Source organism: Geotrypetes seraphini, chromosome 5 (assembly GCF_902459505.1).
Source record: "Geotrypetes seraphini chromosome 5, aGeoSer1.1, whole genome shotgun sequence".
NCBI lineage: Eukaryota > Metazoa > Chordata > Amphibia > Gymnophiona > Dermophiidae > Geotrypetes > Geotrypetes seraphini.
In genome coordinates, this window is record NC_047088.1 from 181,453,875 (window position 1) to 181,467,701 (window position 13,827).

General features: G+C 43.8%; 1 protein-coding gene across 1 annotated transcript in view; it reads left to right on the forward strand.

The window, feature by feature from the left end:
* Positions 1-13,827, forward strand: part of STAT4 (signal transducer and activator of transcription 4) — a 134,592-nt gene that overhangs the window by 58,906 nt on the left and 61,859 nt on the right. The window contains 2 exon segments of the mRNA XM_033945797.1: positions 4,346-4,504; positions 11,365-11,457. Of these exon segments, the coding sequence (XP_033801688.1) occupies positions 4,346-4,504; positions 11,365-11,457 (252 nt within the window).

A 13,827-nucleotide genomic window follows, 5' to 3' on the forward strand; every position in this document is an offset into this window, starting at 1 on the left:
AAAACTACCCTATTCGACAGATACATCACCTAAACAGAACCTCACCAAGTACTCTTTCTTTTCACAATGCTCTCTGAAATCCTAATTCTTGCTGTTTCTGAATCTCTAAACAAACTGTACATTGTAATTTTTTCCCTTTTTTTCAGGAAAGCTGCGATTTTTCTTTACAGGTCCGCTCCGAAATTCTTAGCAAACATTATATTTTGTAATTTTGATTCCTAATAGTCTCTGTACTCTGTACTCCCTCCACATATTTTAAATCGCTGAATGACCAGCTCTCTTAAATGTAAACCACCTAGAAGTCGCAAGATTGTGGCAGTATAGAAGAATAAAGTTATTACCATTATTATTATTATTACTGAAGCGAACAAAGTCTCATCTGTCTAGGAGGTGGAGAATCCTAAGTGCCTTTATGACCCATTAGAAAAACAATATCACAATGCAGGAATTTTTTCAAAAAAAAACAAAACAATATAACAATGTAGAAATTTTCGCTTACCTTACCTTACATTAATAATATACAATATAATCTTATACTCTATAAAATCTTATCTAAGCGATAGAAGAGAAAAGCGCATGCAAAGAATGGTACAGATAACAGAATGCACAGACGTTTCTATAAATCCACAATAGAGACTTTCCAAAAGTCTTCACTTAATTTCATTCTTACCGAAAGAATGGCAGCTGCTTATTTTCGCGGCGGGAATTTACCGAAAACTCCACATTAATATTTGTCCTTGCCAAAAGAACAGTAACCGCGGCGGGTTTACCAAAAACCCTACAATATAAATAAAGGGTTGGAACATGACTCCAATACCTGTGAGTATTAAAGAACAGAATTCAAAATTCAGAAATACTCACAAAATATTGGTAATGTCAAGTCCATCGCGGACATAGCCCCCAAATTGAAACGAACAAGATCCGTTTCTTGGTCCCGAAACTGCCCTGCAAAACACTCTATCATCTGGAGGCAATTCCCCTTAGAAAGAAAGATAGGTAGACAGTTTTCTAAAGAGATTTTGCCTGTTTTAATATCAATCTGCAGTCATTTATATATCTTTCAGTGGTATTAGCAGATGACGTACAGACCATATCTGGTGACAGGATACATAGGCTTCAAAGAAGTAATCACAAAGGAGCAGGATATGTACTTCATTGTTTAAAGCTAAAAGGTGTAAAAAGCTTCCTTTATCTATCTCAACCGGTACATAGAAGTAGGGGGTCGAGCCTTCATTGTCTGAGAGCTAACTTCGTTAACATAAATTAAATGACCTCTTCCCAAACCATTAAGAGAGTAAACACCCAACATTCTACATTTGATTACTTCCAGCATGGACAGAGACAGAAAACTTATCCATTAAAATGTGTCCTTTCACTATGGGGTATGATTCCGGTGTCTCTTGGTGCTTTGAATACTGTGCACAAAGTTGGCTGCAGATTGTGCTGACACTCTCCTGTTGGATAGGCATGGTTCAATCTGCTGTATCGTATTGTTCGTCAACATTCTGAAGATGGAGCTTGAAGGAATGTGGCAGGGACAGGAAAAGAACTCACGGGGACGGGACGGAATGGGAAAAAATTTGTCCCCATGTCATTCTCTAGTTAGAAGTCATTCTTGTGAAGTGGTTCAGACATATGTTAAAAACCCAGTGTCCTGTGCATTAAAGCTACTACCTATATGCAGACAGAAGTGATATGTATCTGCTATTTTTTTCTATATGGCAATCTTCAGTAGGCTCCCCTTATAAACCTAGAGACATACCCCCACATATATCCACCGGCAACACTTCTTAATGATAAAAAGTTGAAAGGTGCCTGTTCTCGATGTTGCATAAAGGCAGGCTTTGGTGGAATGCATGGTTAAGGAGGGAGGGGGGGTAGGTATATATGAATAAGTAGAAGAGGAAGTGTAACTAGGACAGGGTGACTGAATGATCCTGTGCATACTTTGGGAAGTCTTGAATAGATAGTCCCTGCACAACAGAGCATACAATCTCCTATGTGTAATGTACAGTGCTGCATATGTCTAGTAGTGCTATAGAAATAACTAGTATTATTAGTGGCTGGCAGAGGCATAGCAGGGGTGAGCAGTGCCCAGGGTGGTGGTGCCCCTTTCCCGTCCTCTTCCCCACCCACCCACCCCCCGCTGTGCACCTTCCCTTTCCTCCACCCCCCCCCCCCCATAGCTTTTTATCTTTGGTGTGTCAGCTTCGGTGCTCTCTGACATCACGTCCTAGGCGCGGGTCCTGGAACTGATGTAAGAGAGTGCCAAAGTCGATGTGAGCAACAACTTTGTGGTTGTTCTCGCCAAAGATAAAAAGGTATAGGGGTGGGGAGGGGAGGGAAGGGGCACGCACATGGCAAGGGACAGAGAGCAGGAGGGGTGTGAGCGCCCCGAGGAAGATCACACCCGGGGCAGACTGCCCCTTCCCATACCCCCATACTACGCCACTGGTTGTAGGTGGTATGGGGGCACTGACTGGGTGAAAGAAATATGGGGCGGTTATGATTAGGTGGCAGAGCTGACTGACTTAGTGGATGGGAGTGCAGGGTGAATAAGTAGATAATTAGCGGCAGAAGACTGAGTGAATGACTACAAGGAAGAATTATGAGTAGATAAGGAGACTGACTTAGTGGACTGGGATCATGATTGACAGGGGATAGAGTGAAAAGTGAGTAAGTCAGTGAAGTGTTATGACTGACAGGAGGACTGAATAAGTGGATTGGGGGTTATGAGTGGTGGGAGCAGTACGAGTGCAGGGGAAACTCAATGAGGCTATAGTTGAGGTGCTGGGAAATGGAAGGGTGGAAGGGTGATTTGACATTAATGCAAGGACGCAAGAACATAACAATAGCCATACTGGGTAAAACCAATGGTCCATCTAGCCCAATATCCTTTTTCTAACAGTAGCTAATCCAGGTCACAAGTACCTGGCAGAAACCCAACTAGTAGCAACATTCCATGCATCCAATCCCAGAGTTGCAATAGGTTGTATTACAATGTGAAAATAAAGGCTCCCAAGTATTATAGTGGCTCCCAAATAATATAGTAGGAGCTGAGAGAATTGGATTTTTCTGCATTAGCCCTTTCATATTTAGCTGACAGACAAAGTGTATTCCACCATGTGTTGTAATCTGTATCAGATAGATTTTTCCAATTATATAATACATTTTGTAAAGCAAGAGTAACCACAATACAAAATAGTTTAAATCCACAATATGATAAAGGCAGACACTCATCTATACATCCAAAAATGATTTGAGAATGAGTAATGACTGTTGGAAGAGAGAGCACATCTGTTATAGTGTTGCATATATGTTCCCAATAATTTTGAAGAAGAGGGCATTGTAAGAGCATATGTTCCAGAGAACCTTGCTGCAATTTGCACAACCAGCATAGAGAGGGAGTGGCGACATTGATTTTGTTGGAGAGAATTAGCGTCCAAGTTACTCTATGAAGTATGAAATACATGGACTGAAGCTGTGAAGCTGATTTAATGGATTTAAAGAGATGTGACCAAATATGAATCTACGTTATGGAGTCTGTGAGTACATTAAGAGCATCAAACCATTTTGAGGTGTTAGTAGTCGTTTCAGTATAAATCTTTGCTTAAAGGAGTTTGTACCAGGAAGACGCAAAACCTTTAGCAGCATAAAATTTATCTGGAGTCGAGGATAAAGAAACCTCATTTGAATACACCTTCCTCAAACAATGGGTGCGCTATAACCAGCGGAACTGTTGGCTAATGGGCAAATTATATAATGACGAAACTTCAGGAAAGCTCCTCCATTGTTGGTGAATGAGCAAATGTTTCAAGGATCATATTCTGCTTTGTTGCCATTACCGCCATGATATGGTGTGATATTGGATTTTGATGAGAAATGATAAAATGAAATGATTAATCATACTGCATCATTGAGATCTACATGAGAAGAATGAGGGAGGGGGAGGAAGGAATTTGGAGGGGAAATTGAGGGAACGCCAACTGGATAAATACTAGAGCCTGCCCTTGCTATGCCCCCAATTCATTCCCCAACTGACCAACTAAATCTGAGAGTTTATGTGCAAAAGTAGATGGTAGATTTAACCAGCTAACAGTTTTCATATAATGAGTAGTTGTTTGTAGCAATATTTAGAACCCTAGCTGCTGAGCTAAACAGAGAAGACAAGCACCAACTGACCATGAAAAGAGAATTTTCTCTTTTATTCCTACAGACCAATATTGACTAGGGAAGATTGGGAAACAATTTATTCTTGTTTTATGCTTCTCCTTTTCTAATATACGCTCTTTGGATGCCCTTTGAAGAAAATTAATTATGACATCTTTTATAAATTTTGTAATAGGTTTACACTACTGGCAGAGAGTCTATTTCAAGTAAGAAGGCAGCTGGAGAAATTAGATGAACTGTCAAACAAGGTGACTTATGAAGGAGATCCCATTCCATCACAGAGGCCACATTTGCAAGAACGGGTCGATTTCTTGATCTACAACCTTTTTCGAAGGTATAGTTCAAAAACTATCACGTGCATACACAGAATTTATATTCAAGACAGAGACAAGGGTAAAATGCCTTAAATACACTTGAATTCTTGCACATAATTAAAATCCCATTTGGAGGCAGGATCCTGGGATAGACTGACCTTTGACTCAATATGTCATCCTGAGGCTGAAGTAATGTAGCAAAAGTCTTATACAGAATGGTGTTGACAGAGTGTGTGGGTGAAGTGCATTTTAACAATGCTTCATTTCATATGAAGCTGTTGTTTCCAGATGTTCCCTATCATGTTGTTACTTACTACCATGAGACACTTTTCCATTGAATCTTATAAACTATTTTTCTCTCACTAGTTCACACTGATCAAACTGCCTTTGAAAGATTTTGTAATATGCTTGGAAACTGCCAATGCCAGGGTGATACTAGAGCTACCTTAGGTGAACTTTAAACTTTACACCCCCTGAGATTTTCATTTCACCTTTCAGTTGTATTTAATGTACTGACAATTATAAAATAGCTAAGAAATTTACAATAAAGGAAAATCAAGTATAAGGGGTATTAGAGCAAATGACACTTCAAAGAACTGGGCTACAGTCAATTTTTATAAGGAAGAACAGGGAAAAATGGAAGCAATTGCAACTAAGATATTTCACCATATCTACAGCAATTGCGTTGGCTTCCAGTCACCTTCAGAATACAATATAAAACAGTATAGTTCTGCCAAGGAGGAGCAACATTCCATGCTTCTTCAGGCCCTTCCTCATGTTATCCACATGACTCCTGAAGCAGACCTTTTGGCTGTAACATGACTCGTGTTGAGTCAAGACTTCATTGGTTTACTCCAATAAACCTTATAGGAACAGCACTAGTGGTAGTGTTTCCCACCCTTTCTGCTTCTTTCTGTTATTTTTAGTTCTGCACATACTATGATATTACTGAACCTCACTCCTGAGCAGGATATGTGGAGTGAAATCTCAGTCTCTTAAATTTATTGCTAAAGCTTACTATAGTGCTAGTGCTTGCATTATGCCACAGAGCTTCCTTCTGGGGTTAAAGGGTAAAGGATCATGAATTTGATATACACCTTTCTGTGGTACATTTATTATATGCAGGTACAGTACTTTCTCTCAGTGGTGTAGCAAGGAAGGTTGGTGCCCTGGGCAGTGGCATCGCTCCGTCATGCGCCCTCCACCCCCTTCCCGACGTACCTCTTGAAATGTTTGGTGGCGTGAGCATCTTCCATTCACTTCTCACACTGACGTCGGTTTCCTTCTGACGTTACATCCTAATCCTGCGACCAGGAAGTGACATCAGAAGGGAGCCAACACCAGCACAAGCAGCAAGTGGAAGATGCTTCTCGCACCAGAGAACATTTAAAGAGGTACACAGGGGGACAGAGAGGAGGAAAGGCACCAGCACCCCGCTTAAAGACAGCGCCCGGGACAGTATGCCCCTCCTCCATCCCCTCTTTTACTACACCACTACTTTCCCTATTCCTAGTGGTCTCATGATCTAAATTTTTATACCTGGGGCAAAGGAAGGGGGGAGAAGGTGGGGAGGGGCGCCACCGCCCCAGACACTGCTTACCCTCGCTATGCCACTGATGACAACTTCCCCTGGTATGTACATATGCCTCATAACATAAATATAACATAAAACTTTATTTATGAATCGCAGATACCTCGCAGACCTATTTACAAAAGATAAAAACAGACATTAACAGTTGAATTTACAATCAATTAAAACCATACAGTAATCATTTTCCTAATTTATTAAACAAATAAGTTTTCATTAATCTTCTAAAATGCATATAAGAGAATGATAGTGAAATTAACGGGCGAATTATAGACTGCCATTTGGCCACTTGGAAGGAAAGTAGATTGGTTATATAACTTTTATACTTACATTAATGGATGCTAGAATAGATGTGTGTATCTATCTTTCTTTCTCTCTCTCCTTGGCTGCTGTCTGTCTGTCTTTATTTCTCTTTCCTCAGCTGTCCACCACCACCCCTTGCCCTTCTACCTTCCTTTTACCTCCCCCTGTCCAGCAGCAGCCTTTCTCCCTTCGTTTTACCTCCCTCCTGCCTGTCTCTCCATGGCCCCCATCTGTTTCCCCCCTTCCAGAGCAAAGCATGTTTGCTGTCTGGCCCCCAGCACACCCCTCCCCCCAAAGCAGCCCCCTTTCCCTCTCTCCCTCCCCCTCCACTTCTTACCAGCATGGGACACCTCGCAGTCGGTGCTGAGACAAACCACTGCTGAATCCACTGCATGCGCCCCAAGCCGGCGCACATGCCGCAAGCTGCTCCAAACCGGCGCACACGCCACCCCACATGCCTCAAATGGAATTCAGCACGGAGGCACACAGCACGACGGCAGGGATCACAGCCTCCTAAGTGCGCATGCGCGCTTAGGGTTTTATTATAGAGGATTCCTTTACTGACAGAAAAGCGATATAAATATTATTTCACAAAGATCATTTTGGTAAAGAAAATGAAAGATGAGCATGTAAGTAAGACGGTACTAAACCAAACATGATCTTATAACAAACACATCCCAATTTGAATAATATCCCGGCTTGTATTGGGAGCTAATAACTTAGAAAACTAACACATCTTGAATGATTTCAAATATAGGCCAGCTTTAATGAAACTGTGTTATTATTATTATTTTATAGCTGGCCACAGCGGTATTAGCTCCGGTGCTCATAGGGATTCTCTGAGTGTCAAAGCTTTTACCACCACAGCCGGCGATAAAAAAGCCTAACGTGGCTTCATAAACAGAAACATGATGGCAGATAAAGGCCATATGTCCCGTTTTGAACGGGACCATCCCGTTATTATACCGCCTGTCCCATTGTCCCCACACACTGCTTTGGGACGCCAAAATGTCCCGTTTTCAGTGGTGAGGGCAATGTAATAACAGGACGGTCCCGTTCAAAACCCTGGAAGAGCTGGGGATACATGCATCCACTCAAGATGTCACCTCCTACAAGCTGACTGCTGCTTTCACCTCTCTAACACAACATCCGCTTCCGATTAAGGCGGGACACATCCAAAGGGGAGGGGTTGTGCCAGTGAAGAACAGGTAAGAGTTTCACAGTAGTATGGGGAGGGGTTTTTTTTCCTAGGGAGAGGTGCTGAGTCGCGGATATAAATTTGCCCTCCAACAGCAGCAGCTCACCACATGGTTGTGGGCTGCAGTATAAGCAGGCAGGATGCCGGTGCAGGACACGTTTTTGAACTCAGCAGCTCTGTTCATGGGGTGGAATGCGAGTGAAGGAGAGCAGCTCTTCTTTTCGAGGGGGGGGGGTGGAGTGATGGTGATTTATCGGCCGAATGACATTTGATTCCACTGCTATAAACATTTGGAAAGTGGTTAGAAATAGTGGTCAGGTGCTGCCCCCTTCTCTGTCGGGTGTGAATGTGTGTGTGTGTGTGTGTGTGTGTGTGAGTAGGAGACACTTACTAGCTGACAGTGTATAAGAGGCACAGGACTCGTTGTCATCACACAGCATCTTGATCAGGGGACAGGGCAGTTTCATAGTGTCATTGTCCAAAATGACTTGGCAGCGGTAGCACACTAGGGACTCTTTGGGGGGGGGGGGGGTGATGGTGACTTATCAGCAGGGGGCTGTGGCCGGGGACCTGCCTGACATTATAAGGATGGTAAAAAGTGTTTGCAAGCCCCAAAATGAAGTGCAGAGACTGAAGCAAAGGGGGATTTTGGAAAACTTTGCAGGTAATGTAAAACGTTCCCGTATAGCACAGTAAATACAGCCAGGTTTGCTACTTCCCCAATAGATCACAAGCCTCCAGAAAACCACCAAAATGACTGCTGCTTGCCAGGGGGAAAAAAAATTGGACAAATCAAACTCCCGTGCAAAAGTTCACAGCTCCAACCAATAGAAGTGAATAATTCTCCTTAATCTGTGGCAAACAGAGCAAATGTATCATTTGCATCAATCTGTACTACTTAAGAGGTAGTTTGTATTTGTTGGTAGTTGACTTGGGGGTTTTGTGCCTTGTGCTTTAATACTGTATTAGGTATTTTACTCAGGGGTTTGCCAGAGGGCGTTGTTACTGACCTGTATTTTCACATCCCTGCTTTTTGGGAGATTTTATGTTCTGGATGCTGAATAAAAAAAACTCTCCAAAGCAAATTGGGCAAATTCTGTAAGCACTTCTGCTTTGACCTTTGTATGTGCGTCTTCATGCAACAGCATTTGTTGTAAAGTTTTGGAGAGTTGCTGTTACCCTGTGGCAGTGGTATACCAAGGGCGGGGCCGGGGCGTGTGTCATAAAAGGATGGGCCCCGGGTGTCAAATACCCTAGGTACGCCACTGTTTCTCTCCAACGTCAGAGTTCACGTCGGAGAGAGGCTTGTGGGTCAGCCACATGCAGCATTTCGAAGCTGCTTAAGCCAGGCCGGGCCGTTCAGAAGTGCTGGGTCATCATCCACCATCCAGGAGTGCTGGAGCAAGGAGCAGTTCAAAGAGTTGGAAAGACTAAGAGGAGCAGTTCCACAAGTAAGAAGAGAGGGGATGCAAGGTGGGGGACTGGACATAGTGATGCGGGGAGTGCTACTGGGGATAAATGCTGGAAGGCAGGAAGGAGGAAAATGCTGCGATGAGTTTCATATGATGGTGGAGAGGGAACAGAGGGGATGCAGGGTAGGGGGATATTGGACATAGTGATGCGGGGACAAATGCTGGAAGGCAGTGAGTGGGAGGGAGCAGTTTTGAGAATCTATATCTGCTGTCTATATTTTGCACTAAACTTGTCTTTTTCTATAGTTGTTACTGAGGTGACATTACATATTTTAAAGTCATCAGCCTCTTTGAAAAATAAAACAAATATAAATGATAATTAACAATTTCTCTGCTTACAGTGTGCTTTGTGTTTTTTAAAATTTTATGGTTACCATTATGAAATAAAAAGATATTGTGTGTACATGAAAAATGAATGGAAGAAATTGTGGGCGGGATTGTGGGCGTGGCTAGGGCAGGGTTGGGGTGGGGCTGAAGTTAATAGATATTAGTGCTGCCCGATTCAGGAAAAAAAAATTTGATTTGATTTGATTCAGCCTATTGAATCGATTTTTTGATTCGATTCGATTTTCCTGCCCAATTGGGTGTTTTTTTTAAACATCCTAGTGGGTTTATTTTATACCTCTTCACCCCTTTTATAGCCTCTTCACCCCCTTTGCCCTCTCCTAACCACACTGGCGCTGTGGTGTAAACAAAATAAACAAACAAAAAAGACTTTTCCTCTCTCTGTTAAATTCTAACTCACGTTCACGGTCTAACACCAGCTCTGGCAGGACACACGTTTCAAATCTGACATATTGTAATCACAAAACATAAAATAAAATTAGTTTTTCTACCTTTTGTTGTCTGGTCATTATTCAAATCTTGTTGATCCCAGGCTCTGGTTGTCTTCTGATAACTTGCTTGCCAGGATCTCCTTCTTTCTTCTTTCTTCGTGCTAACCATCAATCTTACATCTCTGTCCTCCCCTTCCATTTCCCTTCCCTCTCCCAGAGGTCTGGAAGCTTTCCTTTTTTCGTCTCCATCCACAGATCCACCTTCTCTCAACTACCCTTTCATCCAGCATCACTCCCTCCTTCCCCACCACCCCAGGGTCCACCATCTCTCCCTTTCTGTTCCTTTCATCCCTAAATTCCATTGTCCACCATCTCTCTCCCTCTCCTCTGTTTTAGACCCATTATTTCTTTCCCCCCAAAGTCCGGCATATGCACATCTCTTTGAAACCTCCTTCCCTCTCTCCCTCCCTCCGTGTACTTCAACACCAGGGCCCCCTCCCCTCCCCTGAACATATGCACCCCCCTGAAGGCCTACACCTCACCTCTGAAGGCCTGCATGTCCCCCCTGAAGGCCTATACCCCACCCCTGAAGACCAGCCTGCATCCCCCCTGGAAGGCTGCACCCCCCCCTGAAGGCATGTACCACCCCCTGGAAGGCTTGCACCCCCCCCCCCCCCCCGAAGATCTGCCTGTCCCTTCTAAAGGCCTGTACCCCCCTGGAAGGCTGCACCCTCCCCGAAGGCATGTACCACCCCCCCACACGAAGGACTACACCCCCTCTCCCCGGAAGGCCTGCGTGTTTAATTTATCTAAATTCAGCAGCCTGCCCTGCAGAAGAAGATCGCTGGCTCTAGCGATCTTTGCAAGCTGCCATAGGTTATCCGAGTTGTCTTCTCTCTGCCGCGGTCCCAACCTACTGACCCTCCCCACTCACCCTCTAAAGCAGGAGCGGCAGGCCAGCAAGAGGCAGCACTGCCGCTCCTGCTTTAGGGTTGAGGGGGAGGGTCGGTCAATGAATCGGGAGGCCGATTTTTTGATGGGGTAAATCGATTCGAATCAATTCACCTGAAGTGAATCGGTGAATCGATTTGAATCGTGAATCAGGCAGCACTAGTAGATGTCCCCTTTTGAGGAAAAAAATAAATGGTCACCTTAGCCAAATGGCCCATCCAGTCTGCCCATCTAGCTCTTCCTCTCTTCCACATGACTCTGTACTTTAAAGCATTGAATTGTAGTTCTGTCCCTTTTTACCTTGTGTATTGATTAGTCTGTAAGTCTGTTTGTCTAACCCATTATTTTAAATTTTAAATGGTATGTCTAAATATAAGCTTATATTTTTTATTAATGTTGTATCTCGCTTAGTAAAACTAAATAAACGATTCATCAAGCTAAAATAAAACTTGAAACTATCCCAGACTTTCTTGAAATCAGATACAGTCTCTGTCTCCACCACCCCTCCTGAAAAATCAGCCAGCTCTTCTCAATCCTTTGGTCCATAGAGCAAGTCATTTTTAATCAAATTTCTCCCTTTCTGTACAATTAGCTCTTTTATAGTAGAGAAGCAGCCTTGCATGCCGACCCACCCTCAGAGACCACTGGTGCTGAAAACCGGAATACAGTTCACAGTGAAACTTAGGTAAGCAAAATGCATCAGAGGGACCTGGAATCCTTTTACACTGGCAAATTGCAGTTAGCTGGAACATGTTTTGATTGGCTGCAAAAGATTGCAGCGATTGCCATGTGGATCTTTTTGCCTCAGTCCAGGCAGAATTTCCATCTGCCATATGCTTTTAATTTCATTAATTTTTTTTTCAACTATACATTTCAAAAGCGTGACATCTTATGACAGGCCATTGCCACATAGTGTGCTGCTCAGGGATCGACAAATTCCATAATTACCACTTGTTAATTCCCAAGTTCATTTATTTGAAATAGTTTTTTTCTTAAGTGCTGGTTTTTCTAATTTTGATAAGTACCAGAGTTGAGTCTTCCATTCTCCAAATCTTCTGGGGATTCTTGTGGACGAAGCATTCACTGCTTTTAAGGGGTGGGAGAAAGTTGTAGTCATCGATCATAGATGACACCTGTAAAATAGGCATTAACATTTACATGCCACCAGTGGCGTAGTGAGGGTGAGAGATTCCCGGGGTGGTGGTGCCCCTCTCCCGCCCTCTTCTCTGCCCCCCACCTCCTGCTGCACGTGCCACTTCCCTTCCCCGTACCTCTGTAACGTTCTTGGCACAAGCAGCAACCCCCAAGCTACTGTCGCACCTGAGGCGTCTGAGTCAATCAGGGCCTTAGGCCCCTCCCCGTGCATCACACCTAAGGCTCAGTCTCATCATCGAGGGAGGAGGAGCAGGAGATGTTTTCAGTACCTCCTGCTCCCATCTTTTAAGTTACGGGGCAGGGGGGCCTGTAGGGGGAGGGGGAGGGGGGCCTCCAGTGGCAGGAGGGAATGGGCATCCCTCCTGCCTTTTTTTAGGGGGGAGGGAGTGGACACCTTCATGGCAGGAGGGAGTGGGTATCCCTCCTGCCATTTTGTCGGGGTTTGGATGGTGGCTCGGGGTGCTGGTGCAGGGTGGGAAGGCATGGCAAGCCCTAACAGCAATGACAGAAGGATGTTTCCCCTGTCACTACTGATAGGGCTCTGCATATGTGTCAGTCACTCACTGAGTGATTGAATCGGTGCATTTGCATGCAAATGATTTGCATCTTCGTGCAAATCATATGCATGCAAAATTGATAGTGCATTGATCGCTGTTGGAGAATCGGCCAACAGCGATCGAGTCACTATCTTTAGTGCATCTAGCCCAAAGAGATTTTACTTATGCTGGACTAAAGTCTGTGAAGTAACAGGGGTGCATATGTGGAGACTTAACAATAAAATATTTCCCTTTTATTTGCAAACCCTGCATATATGACTGTGCTTGTGACAGATCCAAGCCACACCCTCGGTCACATTACCACAAGTCCCTATAGGGCTCATAATCAAAAGAGAAAAATGTTCAAAAACCTAAGTCGGCACTTGGATGATCATAAATGAAAGACGTCCAAGTGCCGATAATTGAAACAGGTTTTGGACGTGTTTACAAATGACTTAGGCCTTCCCAGTTCTGCTGAAGGACCAGAGCTAAATGGGGCGTTTCAGGAGGAGTGTCGAGGGCGGGATTTGGGCGGGCTGGGCTGTGCAAGAATGTATAACCGAAAGTTTTACAACACAGCCTAGACGGAACTTGGACATTGTGACTTAGGCCATTTAAAATATGGTCTAAGTCACAAAAACCTATATAAAGTGACTAGATAAGCACTGCAAACACATATTATAGACCCCCCCACCCCAGTGATCACCGACTCCCCCTAAAAATCATAATCACAGCTTTAAATATCTGCCTCCAGAACATCAGCACCTGGCAGCCTGCCATAGGAATGCCTAGTAGAGCTGCATAGAGGCGGCTTAAATCATCTTGGGGGTGGGTTAGGGACCCATGGAGAGGAGGACCCAGGCCCATAAGCCACTGTAATCACTGCATTCATGGTGAAACATGTGCACTCCCCAAAAAAAACCCAAAACCCTTTTGTATTGCCATATAAGTGGCTCCTGCAGCCATAAGGGCTATTGGGGTTATAGACAGGTGGGTATAGTACATTTTGGGGGTGTTTGGGGGGGCTCACCATGACCTATAATGGAGCTGTAGTGAGATGTTTATGGGGCACTCTTTTTGTACCCTACTATTCAGGTGCCATGTGTGGGTGTCCAGTCCATCATTTTGCTGACCCTCTCACATCCAACAGGGCTTATTCTAGGTGTTTTTGACTTGGACGAATATTTGGACGATTTAGCAGCTTGGACAATTTTTAAAAAAAATTTTGAACATATTTTTCGAAAATGTGTCTTAAGCTGTGTCTGACTTTGGACGACTTGTGACTTAGGTGAAAACGGACTTAGACGTTTTTTTCGATTATGCCCCTCCACATGTATAGCATTGATATTCAGTGTTAACTGTAT